Consider the following 13391-nt stretch of genomic DNA (forward strand, 5'->3'; position numbering starts at 1 on the left):
AAAGCGTGCACCGTGACCTGGCCAGAATCCCTCTGGGTCCAACTCTGAGCAAAACTGAGGTATCTCCTACTAACGGTGAGCACCTTGCTGAGAAAAACAACTTTTTTTTTTTTTTTGAGATGGAGTCTCACCCTGTCACCTAGGCTGGAGTGCACTGGGTGTGATCTTGGTTCACTGCAACCTCCATCTTCTGGGTTCAACCCATTCTCCTGTCTCAGCCTCCTGAGTAGCTGGGTTTACAGGCGCCCGCCACCACGCCTGGCTAATTTTTTGTCTTTAGTAGAGATGGGGTTTCATCATGTTGGCAAGTCTGGTTTTGAACTCCTGACCTCATGATCTGCCCGCCTCAGCCTCCCAAAGTGCTGGGATTATAGGCGTGAGCCAGTACACCAGATGAAAAATAACTTTAACAGAAATAATTACAATGCCTATTTTACAGATAATGAAAATAAGCCTCTGAAGGTTTAAGTGATTTTTTTCCCCACAAGGTCAAAGCCAGAAGGTAACAAAGTACACCTTTAAATATTTAAATAGATGATGCATCTCTTTGTACTTGTATCTTTTTTAAAGTGTCTGTTCCCTTTATCACATTTTTGGGCTCAGCACTCAGTCTCTGTTGACTGAGTAGCAACAGCTGGCAGAATTAGGATCTTGAGGGCTCAGATGTGACCAGACCTAGTGCTGTGTGGATTAGAGATTGCGGATTCAAGAAACCTTGACATCAGGGGCTGGTACTAAATGCTGGGAACAAGAAATTATAGTAATTACTGTACCTCCTGGTTCTCCTCCTGTTCTTTTCCTATTTACATTAACTGAGCACTTCCCGGGCCTCAGTATTTCTGCCAGCCCTGTTCCTGCCTTTGCTATAAAAAGCAAGTTTCCCATCTACCTGGGAGGCTGAGGCAGGAGCATTACTTGAACCTGAGAGTTGGAGGTTATGGTGAGTCGTGATGACGTCATTGCACTCCAGCCTGGGCAACAAGAGCAAAACTCTGTCTCAAAAAAAAAAAGAAGAAGAAGAAGCAAGTTTCAAGTATTCTAAACTCCTTAGGGAAAAGCTTTAGAACAATAAATGTGGGGCGTAGGGGGAGGAGGGCTGTTAATTTTAGCCTGGGGTTCTCCAGCTGGCATACTGTTTCCATCTTGAATCACTTCCACACCCTGAGCTGTGCCTGGGAGATCCCTCCCTCCTCCTGGGGGCTTCCCCATTCCCTGGTTTGGTCTGAGCCACAATGGCAAGCATTCCAGAAAAATGCTAAGAGAAGCCTGGCTGAGTCATTTGATGCACAGCTCAGGAGGCGAAGAAAGGATGGTGATAAGAGATGCTGGTTCCAGTGGTGCCTGTGATGTGTGACCTCAAAGAACCTTCCAATTCCCAAAAGAGCAGCTTGGCCATTGTTTTGTTCTTGGTTAGTGACTCTGCTGCAGCCTTCTGAGGACCTCCCAAAGCCCCACAGTCTCTGTTTCAACTACAGGAGAGAGAAAAGAGCCTCATGCCTTTTCATGGCTAACATGAGTGTGATATGGTTTGGGAGGATTCTTTTAATACAGCTCAGAGCTTGGGACGGTCTCCTTCCTTCTCTGTCTTTCTTGCCATCTGACTTTCCATGGGGAAAGGAGGACATTTAAGGAGAGGGAACAGGTGAGGATTTCCAGTGTCTTGCTGGTGTATTTTAATTTATTTAAATTTACAGAAACATCGGTCTAATCAGGCAGTAATTAATTCCCTCTTCATTAGGGGCCTTCATGTGTGCCTTCTGCATATGGATGAGCCATGGGTCACACTGTCCCTTTGGAGAGATCCTTGCTGAAGGTGAGAGCCCAGTGTGCTCTCTAGCACTTGAGCTCCTTCCCCTTCTGTGCCAATGCTTGTCTCTTCTCCCCACCCTCACCTGACAAGGACTAGATTCCTGCTGGGAAGGAAGGAAAGGTAAATGAAGCTTCCTCTCCCACCCTCCTTGGATCTGGATGCCTCCCTTCCAGCCCAGAGTGTATGCTGTCCACACCTCATCCTGTACCCTCAGGTTCCACCCAGCCCACTCCCTCCCATCAGCTGCCTGCTGGAATCTCTTCATGCCCCAGTGAGTTGACTCCTCAGAATCTTGTTTGCCTGGCACCTCTGCTTTCAGTTGGTTCATCAATCCTTGGCCCTGCTCTGCTTCTTTCCTCTGTAGCAGTCCTTTTCTTAGGGAGTCTGATGCCCTGAATGCACACACTGCTCTAGTCCTGAGAAATATGCTGCCTCCTCCTGGCACTCACCGTTATGTGCTGCACAGGCTCAGCCACACTTCCCTCAGCTCACAGTAAAGCTCCCAACACACCAACACACATACGTTCCTATCCTAGCTTGAAAGATAAATGTATAGGGGCATATAGTCTAGGGCAGCTTGGGCCCCCCTTTTTGCACACTACATCATCCCTATCCTCCCTGGGGCCACCCCATTTCCAGGGAGCAAGTGGGGCACAGATTGGGGGAGGGGGGAGAGATGGGACCTGGGTAGTTACCATGGCAATAGAGCCTAGCAACAGCTGAGAGGCTGATGTGTGGGTTTTCACAGGACTGTTTCAAGAGCCAAACCTAGAATTGGGGACTCAGAGGTGACTGATCCCAGCTGGGCAGTCTGCATTCCCTCCCCAAACACACCCCTTGATCCTGCCCCCACACTCCTGCAGTGCCTCTCTCAGAGAGGACAGAGCTAATGAGTTAGCCACAGGGCTTCTGATTCTGCTCAGCTTTTGGGGGACAGCTGTGGGTGGGGGCAGGTTAGGGAGCAAGGCTGAAAATAAACCAAGCAGGGCAGCTTGAGATGGCTCCCTCTCATCTTTTCTCCATCGCTCCATTTTTCTCTTCTGCTTTCCCCCTTCTCCCACCGAGTCTCTTATCAGCTCTCTCTTCCTTCTTGCTCCACTTCCTATCCTTCTATGTAATTTTTCTTTTCTACTGTCTCCGTTCTTAGGGTCTCTCTTGACCCTCCCTGGCAAGGAATAAGTAGGCCACAATTTCTATTCTAGTTTCTCTCTTGTACCACTGCTCCTCATCAGGACTGCTCCCTTCCATTTTGTCCCAAGTTAAAGCCCCAATTGGCCCCCAGCTCCAGGTCAGAGGAGGGCAGGTGACTTAGGTCTGGAGGGGGTCCCCACCTCATCCTATACCTCCTACTGGCTGCCCACCCCCTCTCCTCCTCTCTACGGGGGCCAGAAGGCAGAACCAGGGGACTTGAGTATCTTGCAAAGGCTTTATTTGAAAATTTTGAAACTTACATCCCACAGTAATTCAAGATGATCACCACAAGAAGAAAGAGATAATACAAAAATATATATCACAGCATAGGAGCCAGGGAAAAGGGGAAGAAGGAAGGTGGAAAAGCCAGTGAGAAGTAGGGAAGAACCTGAGGAGGGGAAAAGGGCAGGGAGGCAAAAGGAAGGCGTGGAAGGAAGGTAGGAAAGGAGGGGACAGGAGGGAGTCTGGGAAGGGAAGGGGTGGATTTGGAGGCAGAGCTCCTGATGGCCTTGAACCAGCTGACTCCGGTCTCTGGCAGCCTAGGTGGAGTTAGGGAGGCCTGAAGAGAGGCTGGGGAGGACTGGCTCAGGGGGCTCTGAAGTCCAGAGAATGGCACACACACAGACAGCCAGGAAAGACAAGACAAAAGGGACTATAGGAGAAAGGGAAGGGCAAATGGGAGTCCCTTTTTCATGTAGTGCAGCAGGTGACTCCCCAAAACCCATCTCTCAGAAAACAGATTTTAGCAGTGGGGTAAGGGTGAAGTCTGGGGCCTCACTACCCCCATTCCCATGGGGGAGCCCTCAGGGTGATGCTGGCGCCCTTGGAGACAGAAATACATGGTGTGGAATGGGACAGGACCATGACAGGTGAGGGCACGAGGAGCCCCCAGCTCACCTCCCACCCACCTCAGGTGCAGCATGCAGGGGCTGCAGAAACGAGGTGAGTGGGTGTTCATGAGGGAGAGAGTGAGCACACTACACAACACCACAACATCAGGCCGGGAAACGCACATGAGAGGTAAAGTGCAGGAAACACTGACTACTGAGTGACTGAGCTGAGCATGGAATGTGGGAAGGAGAGTGCACATGTGAGATGAGAGGGAGAACGCGAGAGTCAGCTGAGCGGAGCGGTGTGGACGGGGAGAGGGTGCAGGAGCGTGTGCAATGGCCTGTGAAGGTGAAGGTGAGTGTGCAAGGCTTCCATGTGAGTGCGCAAGGGTGGGGACAGGGACCCGAAGTCACAAATATGTGAGGCCCCCACCTGTAGGAGGGCGAGCAGATAGGATTGCCCATGGGGCCAGGGAGCCTTCCGGGGTGGTGTGCAAGGGTAGGAGCCAGGAGCCCCTGTGGCCCCAGCTCCCCACAGCTGCCCCACCCTCAGTGGGATGGGGGCTGTGCCAGCCCCTTGGCCTCCTGCTTGGCTGCACCCCAACATTGGGGGGCATCACAGATTCACCAGGGGAATCCTGAGAGGAAGAGGGAAAGGGCACAGTCAGGAACCAAGGGGTAGGCCAGAATAGAAGGGGAAGTTCAAGACAAAGAGGGGAATCAAGGTTAAGAGGGCAGAGTTGTCTTAGACAAGGTGGCATGAGAAAAAAAACCAAAGAGGGCAGAGTTGGAGTTACGGGCAACAGAGAATAGGACACAGATCCTGAGAGACTGGGAGAAGGAAGGGCTCCTTCCAGAGAGGAGCTGGTCCAGCCCCCTTGGGAGGGCCCGGGACCAGGCTGGGAAGAAGAGTCGGGCTGTGGGAGGCCAAGCCTGCCTCCTTGTCACCCCCCCATGGGGCACCCCCACCCCAGCTCTGAAGACCTAGGTCACCTTCCCTCTTTGCCCTCCCATCCCATTGCCCCTGCCCTCACCGGTTCAACTGGAAGGCTGGAGCCCCCTTGGGGTGGGGCATCCCAGGCCGGGGTCCCCCTCGGGGCTCCTCATGGTCAGGGGTTGGGGTAGGCGAGTCCCCGAAGGCCCCCAGCACAGTGACTCCGGCCGGGGACAGGTCTGTCAGTGGCTGCTGGCTCTCCTCCTGCCTCAGGGCACCTTGCTGCCCTGAGGGTCTGCGTCGTTTCTGGCTGCGGTCCCAGCTGGGGCACCAGAGGGAAAGAGGTTATCTTGTACACTCAAGTAGCCTCCATCCTGGGCCTGCACCAATGGTCACCCCCAGCCTTGCCCAGTCATTCCCAACATCTTACAGCAGAGAAACTGGCCTCTAACAGTTCCCTCTACTAAATCCCCTGGGACTCTGTGCCCATAAAACCACTTCCCCTGCCCTCAAGGGGGCCTTGGAAATCTAAACCTCCTTGCCCTCCAAACTTGATCCAGATCCACAGAATTAGAATCCCCTCCTCACCAACACACAGAGTCCCACCACAATGTCCTCTCCCCTGCATGCCCAGAAGAGTCATTTCTCTCCCTGGCAGACAGCTGGCCAGTTGAACTAGTTCTAGTTCAAAGCAAGCTAATGACCTGGACACCTGAGCCTAACGATTCTCTCAGTAAAGTGAAGGGTTGAGTGATCCATTATTAAATGCGTGCAAAGAGAGCTCAGGATTTTCGGTCGGGCGCGGTGGCTCACACTTGTAATCCCAGCACTTTGGGAGGCCGAGGTGGGCAGATCAAGAGATGGAGACCATCCTGGCCAACATGGTGAAATGCCATCTCTACTAAAAATACAAAAATTAGTTGGGCATGGTGGCCTGCGCCTGTAATCCCAGCTACTCAGGAGGCTGAGGCAGGAGAACTGCTTGAACCCGGGAGGTGGAGGTTGCAGTGAGCTGAGATCGCGCCACTGCACTCCAGCCTGGCGCCTGGCAACAGAAAAAGACTCTGTCTCAAAAAAAAAAGTTCGGATTTTCTCGCTCCCCGCAGGCAACCCTAAGAAGGGCTCTGCAGACTGGGTCAGCTTTCTGTCTTGGAGGAAATAGGGCAAGGGAAGCCCACCAAAGCCCCTAGTGCACAGAAATAATTCCCCCGCACTCCCATTATCCTTGTATTTTCCTGGGAGACAGAATCTGCCCTGATTTCTGTCTTCTCCCAGCCAAATCCTCATTACCTTTACCCAAAGTCTTCCTTCATCCACCATTTCCCACCCACCCCCCAGCAAAATTGCTGCTCCTGCCCCTCCTGGCTAGAGCCAAACATTCCAGCCCCATCCACCAGCACCCTCCTTCTCCCAACTTACCAGAACTTGAAGATGATGCCAGTGGCCACGAGAACAATGATGATGGAGATGGTAATTGTGACATAGAGCTGGGGGTCCACACCTGATTGGGGTGGGAAGAAAGTTTTAGGGAGCCCCAAGAGGGTAGGAGCCAAGAGGGCCCGGGGGCTCGGCTGTGGACTGTCGGCTGGAGTGGCATTGCTGTGTGGATCCACACTGCCTGTCTGCCTGCTCCTCTGAAGCCTCCCTCTTTATTCTTATCAACAGCATTTCCTCGAGTTTTCAGCTCTTTTTCTCCACTGTCCCAAAAGTATTTCACCAAATCTTACATGTATATGTGATAAGGACGAGGCCCCATAATCAGAGAGAACCTATCACTGTGTCTAGAAACTATGTCTCTGCTGTGGCCTGACTCCCAAACCACTGGCCCTATTCCTCCATTGGCACTCCCCGAGCCAAGACATCATCCACGTAGTGCTCTTCATCCATGGTGTTCTCTGCCTGGAGTACTCCCACTCTGTTTTCAAGGTCCAGCTCAAATGTCAATTCTCTGAAGGTGTCCTGATCCCCAGGCAGGAGGAGACTCTCCCTTCTCTCTTTTCCTAAATCAGGCTGCACGCGCCTCTATTTAAGCATTATGTTGACTCCTCTCCGTGTACTTTCATATCTGCTCCACTGGACCTGAACTCTGCCAGGGCGTCTTTATTTCTGCATCCTGTGCCAGTATAGTGCCTGACACATTTGTTGAAGGAACTAACAGACAAGGCCTCTATTTCTGCCCCTTGGTGTCTTCACCCAGCCTCCCCATCCTTCATATCCCTCCCAGCTTTTCCCACTCACCTTCCCCACGGCCCCCGAACAGGAATGGCCGCAGGGTGGCAGGTGCTTCTCCAAGGATAAGCCCATCTCCATCGACCCGCATGGAGTCTGAGTTGGGGTGTGGGGTTGCGAGCCCATGAGGGGCTGCAAAACCATAGTCCAGAAATCCAGGATTGGCAGAGCTGGGGTCCCCTCCATCCTCTCGAGACACGGTGGGACCCCACACAATAGCCCAGGGGTACTGGGATGAGGGTGGCCCCTCCTCAAAGCCTGATGGGGTGGCTGGGGGTGCAGTGCCAGGCAGGACTTGCCGACGTGATCTTGGGACCCGAGGGGATCGGCTTGGTGGAGGTGCCCGCTCCCACACGCACACGTGACGTGGGGCTGAGGGGCCTCCCCGGGCACACGGGGGGCGGGCTGGGGCTGGTGGGGTTCGAGGGGAGGAGGAAGAGCCCTGAGCAGGCGGTGAGAAGGGCAGCAACAGCAGTGGCCAGAGAGGGAGGAGGTGGGACAGCAGCAGCGCAGGCCTGCAAGAAGGGAGAGAACGTGGCTGAGACACAGGCCCACTGTGGGCCTATGTGTGGGAAGGGCAGGCTCACATCAGAGACCTTCAGGTGGGCCTGGGGAAGACTCTTGCCTCATTTCCCATTGTCCTAGGGAGGATGGCCCTCAGGAGGGAAGGCCCTGGATGGGTCTAGGAAGGAAGGAGTCATGACCCCAAGGAACGTGGTCTCCAAGCTCCCTCTACTGGGCCAAACTTACCACATCCTGGACTCCATGTCTGAGGTCTTCCTCAGCTGTGACCCAGATTTTCAGCCTTTACTGGGAGAAAAAGGGGGGTGTTACACCCCCAGCCCTGCCCTGTGTGCTTCCCCAGCTAATTCATCCACCAATTCTACCCGCATCTGCCCTCCCAGGCCACCCGGCTGCCAGCTATGCTGCTGCACCCAGGATCCACTGCTTCTTAACATCCTTTTGGGGGAAAACTCCGGCGTGGTTGCCTGAGCAGACCCCAGCCCCATCTACAACTTCTCAGGTCCCTGTTACCTCTCCACCCCAGGGTCTACTCTGGCTTCTCCGGCTTCCTTTCTTCTCACTTCCTCTGCCCACAGCTTCAAGCTTTTCTTGGATCTTAATTTAGAGCCAAGAACCTTGTGATTCCTTGAGCACCTACCGCTAGGGAGGGAGTCTGAGGGTGGGGGGAGGGAAGGGAAAGTCAATCTGAGCAAGCGAGTGTGTGTGCGTGCAGGGGGCCCTTCTAGCCCTCCCACCCCACTGGCAGTGCCTGGTATTTGTCTTATGATTAGCCCCAGGAGTCTGCATCTTCAGGAGAAAGGGAGGAAGAGATGGAGGGATGGAAGGAAAGAGACAGAAAGAGAGAGGTGAGTGGGAGAAAAACTACAGAATATAATTTTTGCTCTTAATGTTTAATCATCTAAGTGCATAGGTGCCCTCTGAAGGGAGGTGGAGTCAGGAAGAAGCCACCCCCTCAAATGTGGCTCTCCTGGGTAAAGAATCCCGGGAAAATCAGTATGGTTGGTTTTGAAAGAGAAAGGGTATATGTTCTCAGAGCTGAGGGTGGTGGATCCAGGAGGGGTAGGCTCCCCAGAGGGAGTAAAGACAGGACAACCAGTGTCCTCTGGATTCTGGGTCTAAATCTGCCCAATGGATCCGGCACGATGGCTCACGCCTGTAATCCCAGCACTTTGGGAGGCTGAGGTGGGCAGATCACCTGAGATCAGGAGCTCGAGACCAGCCTAGCCAACATGGTGAAACCCCGTCTCTACTAAAAATACAAAAATTGGCCCAGCGTGGTGGTGGTTGCCAGTAATCCCAGCTATTCGGGAGGCTGAGGCAAGAGAATGGCTTGAACCTGGGAGGCCGAAGTTACAGTGAGCCGAGATCACGCCATTGCATTCCAGTCTGGGCGACAAGAGCAAGATTCCGTCTCAAAAAATAAAAACAAATAAATCTGCCCGTTGAATCTTCCAAGAGAACAACAGTGAAATAAGATGGGAAAGTCAGGGGAAGGGAATGGGGAAGTGGAAGTGGGAGAGATGAGAAGGTGAGAAGGGCTGGGAGAGGAAAGGCTGGTTAAGAGTGAGAGAGGAGAAAGGTGAAGAGGAAGCCGGCCTGGAGTGCAGGGTGAGAGAGAGCAGACAGTCCTGAAAAAGAGTGGACAGGGAAGAGAGAAGGAGAGTGGGTACAGAAGACCCGAACTCTGGAGGCTGCCGAAGGGAGGAAAGCATGAGAGAAAAGGTCGGGGAGGGGAAACGGAGAGGGCGAAGGGGTCACAGGTGCAGAGGAGGAAGGGGCAGGAGGAGAAGGAGAGAGCGGTCCAGGCAGGACAGCCAGAGGAGTGGAGGGGGGAAGGGGAAGGGGAAGGCAGAAGAGGGGGAAGAGCCCAGGATGGGGAGAAAGGAAGTGGAAAAGCAGAGAATATAAATGCTGAAGACAAAAATGACAAGAGGAAGGGGCCAGGAAACAGAGGCGGGGAGCAGCAAAGATGGAGGAGTTGGGAATTGCTCCCCTAAATGTAAAGGGATGTAGAGACACCTAAAGAGATAGGGATGGCGGTATGGTGGGAAGAAGGGAGAGAGACGGGAAGCGAAGAAAGCTAGCGGGAGGGAGTGAGGCGTGTAGAGCGAACCAGTGAAGCGGAAAAGGGCTCCCGGGAGCATCTGTGGCCAGCTGACTCCAGGACTCTCTCCCCTCCGCCTGTGCATTCCCCCCAACCAGCGCCAACCCAGCCCCTGGGCCCCGCAAGGCTTCAGCCGCCCCCTCCAGGAAGCCCGCAGTCCCCGGGCTGGCGCGCTACCCCCACCCCTCTCCCGGCTCCTCACCGACCTGTTGTGCGCAGGAGACCAGCTGGGGGTGGGGAGGGAGCCATGGGGTGCGGGAGCCGGGCCCCATCCCCAGCGTGGCCCCCAGGACACCCATCCTGCAGGCCCGCACTCCCGGCACAGGGCTGGAGAGCGGCGAGTGGGGGAGACCAGGAAAAGGAGGTCGACGAAGGGACTCCGCGGCAGGGAGCACCGCGAGCAGACTGGGGACCCGAAGCAGGAGGCTGCGCGGAGCCGCCCGCCGAGACGAGGCGGGATGGAGGCAGCCGCGGGGATGGGGACGGCTGCGCCAGGGAGCGAGGGAGCGAGCCAGGACCGCGGAGGATGGAGAGCCCTTCGGGGAAGGGGCGCTGGGAGGCTGAAGGCTTCGGCCCGGGCGAGGGACCGCACCGGGAGGGGCAGCAGGCGAAGGGCGCGGAGCGGGGAAGGGCAGGGCCGGGCTCCCCGCGGGTGGGGGTGTGAGGGGTCCCTCTCGCTCACCTGCATGCCTGGCGCGGCGGCGCGACGACTGTGGTCGCTTGGGGCTGCGCGGGGCTGGGGGGTCGCAGGAACGGGCGGGGTGCAGGACATGGTCGGGAGGTTTGGCCCGCGGCAGGGCGCTGGAGCGGGTGGGGGGCGGGCGCCCGGGGCGCGGGGCGGCGGCGGCGGGAGATGCTCGCCTCGGCTGGGCTCGGCTGGGCTCGGCTGGGCTCGGCGCGGCGGCTGGGACCGCTCCGTCTCCGCCTCCCCCTCCCGCCGGAGGCCGCGCACGGTTTAACCCTCCCGCTGCCGCGCTGCAGGAGTCGTGTCCGGCTCTGTCCCAGATGGAGGGCTGGAGGGTGGCGGGGTCCAGCGACCTTCCGGCTCCCTGGGTTCTGATGGCAGGTCTCCTCACCTCCTTCACCCTAACTCCAGGGGCACCCATGGTCGCCTCAATCCGTTTCTGAGATTCTGAGTCGCATTCCCAAATTTGTTTTGTAGAGATGGGGTCTCACCGTGTTGCCCAGGCTGGTCTCCAGTGCCTGGGCTCAGGCTATCCTCCCGGCTCAGCTTCCCAAAGTGCTGGGATTATAGGCGTGAGGCACCACTGCTGTCCCCCAACTTTGTTTTGCCCGCTGTGGAAACTGTCTGAGGTCAAGACTGGGGGCCAGGGGTGGAGGGAAGGACTGGGGAGGAAGGACCTTGAACCATCTTTGAAATATCCCCACAGATTGGTCCCCCATTCCACTCTGGCCTTTCTACCCTGCATTAAGTGGATCAAGTCAAAATTCCTGGGCGTTTCCAGCACTCTTAGGTACTCTCTGATTTCCTTTTCTAACGATTTCTATGCCTCAGCCACAGGGGACCTGATGGATGTTCCCCGATGCAGATAAGCTTAACCTGCCTCGGGGCCTTTGCACTTGCCGCTCCCTCTATCTGGAATCCTTTTCCCTGGCTTTTCACAATGACTCAATGTTTTCATTCCAGTCTCACTTAGGTCCAACGCCTTCTGGGAGGCCTTCCCTAATCTCTCTATCAAAAGGAGCCTCCCCTGCCCCTTCTCCCACCACCTGGACCCCATCCCTTGCTAACACGCTATCCTGTCTTTCCTCAGGGCACTTCTAGGACACCACACTCCCCTCCTTTCCCTCCAGCCTTACTGGCTGTTCTTAGTCTTCCTCGGGTGACCTCTAAATGTTAGAGCCTCCGAGGCCTTAGTCCTTGGCCAGCCATTCTCTCTTTCCACATTCTCTGTCCAGCGATCTCATGTGGTCCCAGGGCTTAAATACTATGTAAATGTCAGTGAGTCCTAAATTTATATCCAGAGCGCCAGACTCATTTATCCAACAACCTACTTGACGTCTCCACTTGGATGTCTAATAGCCATGCAAAGCTAATGTGACTAAAATAGATGTCTTGAATTTTCCCACCCCAATCCATTTCTCTCCCAGTGATCCCCATCCTGGGGCTTGACAACTACTAGTTGTTCAGGCTAAAAATCTAGGAAACATCCCTCCTTTCCCCTTTCTTTCACTGATTCCCTCCCTGTATCTAATTTGCCAAAAGTCCTGTGAGCTCTGTGTCCAAAATATATCCTGAATCCATCTCCTTCTCTCTGTCTTAATTGCAATAGTCCTGTTCTAAGCCATCATGTCTCATCCAGATTATCGTAATAGCTTCTTCACTGGTCCCTTGCTTCTGTCCTTATCTTTACAAACTAGTTTAGCAATATTGATAATATTTTAAAAATGAAAACTATGTCATGCTCTTCCCTTCTTAGAATATTCAAGTGGCTTTTCATTACTTGGAATAAATCTGAACTCCTTGTAAGGAGAAGCCCCCCGGCCTGAACCCCCGCCTTATACACAGTGCTCCTGCTGGATCAGACTGCTTGCTGTTCTAGAACAACAAAAGTCATTCTTTTTTTTTTTTTTTTTGATACAGGATCTCTCTCTGTCCCCCAGGCTGGAGTGCAGTGGCACGATCTCAGTTTACTGCAACCTCTGCCTCCCAGGCTCAAGCGATTCTCCTGCCTCAGCTTCCCAAGTAGCTGGGATTACAGATTCGCACCACTAACACTCCACTAATTTTTGTATTTTTAATAGAGACAGGGTTTCACTATGTTGGCCAGGCTGGTCATGACTCCTGACCTCAAATGATCCACCCTCCTTGGCCTCCCAAAGTGCTGGGATTATAGGTGTGAGCTACCGCGCCTGGCCCTTGCACTTCTGATTTCCTCTTCCTAGAATGTTTTGCCACCCTTCTCCCCATCTTCACCTGGTTGGCTCCTTCATTCTTGCTCAAAATCTAAAGGGGCCTCTATTTCATCATTATGTTTGTCTTTCCAACTCATCACTTCTTTTTTTTTTTTTTTTTTTTTGAGACAGAGTTTTGCTCTTGTAGCCCAGGCTGGAGTGCAGTGGCACGATCTTGGTTCATTGCAACTTCTGCCTCCTAAGTTCAAGCAATTCTCCTGCCTCAGCCTCCCGAATAGCTGGGATTACAGGTGCACACCACCATGCCCGGCTAATTTTTGTATTTTAGTAGAGATAAGGTTTCACCACATTGGCCCAGCTGGTCTCAAACTTCTGACCTCAGGTGATCCACCTGCCTCGGCCTCCCAAAATGCTGGTGTTACAGGCATGAGCCACTGTGCCGGGCCGAACTCATCATTTTCTGAAATCATTTATATGTGTTTACTGTTTATTGTCTGCTCCCTCCTGCCCCCCAATACATTAGAGAGCCAAGATCTTATTTGTCTTGTTTACTGTGTATCCTGACGCCTACTGCAGTGCCTTGCCTTGGCATGTAGTAGATGCTCAGCATGTACTGCTTAGTGAACTTCTCCTGAGACCCCTGCCCACTCTGAACTCTTCTCTCCCCTGATGTCCTCCTGTCTTTCCTCTCTAGCTGCCTGCTCCCCACCAATCTCTGCCCTGTGCCAAATGCTTCAGGTTGAGCCTGTGCTCATGTCCACACCCCTCCAGATTCTCCTCCTTCATCTGCTGCATTGTGAACCGGCCTGGTGCTCCTGCCTCCTAGAAGGAAAGAAGCCTGCTGTTCTGACCAGCATCTGCAGCGGCTGCCCTCTTGCTTGCCTGTCCCTG

At 54.1% G+C, this 13391-nt stretch overlaps 1 protein-coding gene across 2 annotated transcripts; it reads right to left on the bottom strand.

Moving 5' to 3' along the window:
• Positions 1–3222: 3222 nt before the first annotated feature.
• Positions 3223–10511, bottom strand: PIANP (PILR alpha associated neural protein). Of its 2 annotated transcripts, none has more exons than XM_002752259.6 (6): positions 10306–10511; positions 7745–7804; positions 7004–7509; positions 6185–6266; positions 4866–5087; positions 3223–4469 (listed from the first exon to the last, which is right to left on the bottom strand). In XM_002752259.6, exons 2-6 carry the CDS (start codon positions 7759–7761, stop codon positions 4448–4450), a joined length of 849 nt encoding a protein of 282 aa, XP_002752305.1. In that variant the 5' UTR covers positions 7762–7804; positions 10306–10511; the 3' UTR covers positions 3223–4447. The 2 variants fall into 2 exon arrangements, with proteins under 2 accessions (XP_002752305.1, XP_009001732.1); XM_009003484.5 differs by lacking the exon at positions 10306–10511 and adding an exon at positions 8030–8077.
• Positions 10512–13391: the final 2880 nt, after the last annotated feature.

The sequence above is a fragment of the Callithrix jacchus genome, chromosome 9 (assembly GCF_049354715.1).
Source record: "Callithrix jacchus isolate 240 chromosome 9, calJac240_pri, whole genome shotgun sequence".
Lineage (NCBI taxonomy): Eukaryota > Metazoa > Chordata > Mammalia > Primates > Cebidae > Callithrix > Callithrix jacchus.

Excerpts from the sequence above, each read along its gene's own strand:
- PIANP (XM_002752259.6), bottom strand. Across the intron at positions 5,088-6,184 it reads GGCATCATCTTCAAGTTCTG|CTGGGACCGCAGCCAGAAAC; the intron begins GTAAGTTGGGAG and ends CTGGTGCCCCAG. Across the intron at positions 4,470-4,865 it reads CCAGCCTTCCAGTTGAACCG|GATTCCCCTGGTGAATCTGT; the intron begins GTGAGGGCAGGG and ends TCTTCCTCTCAG.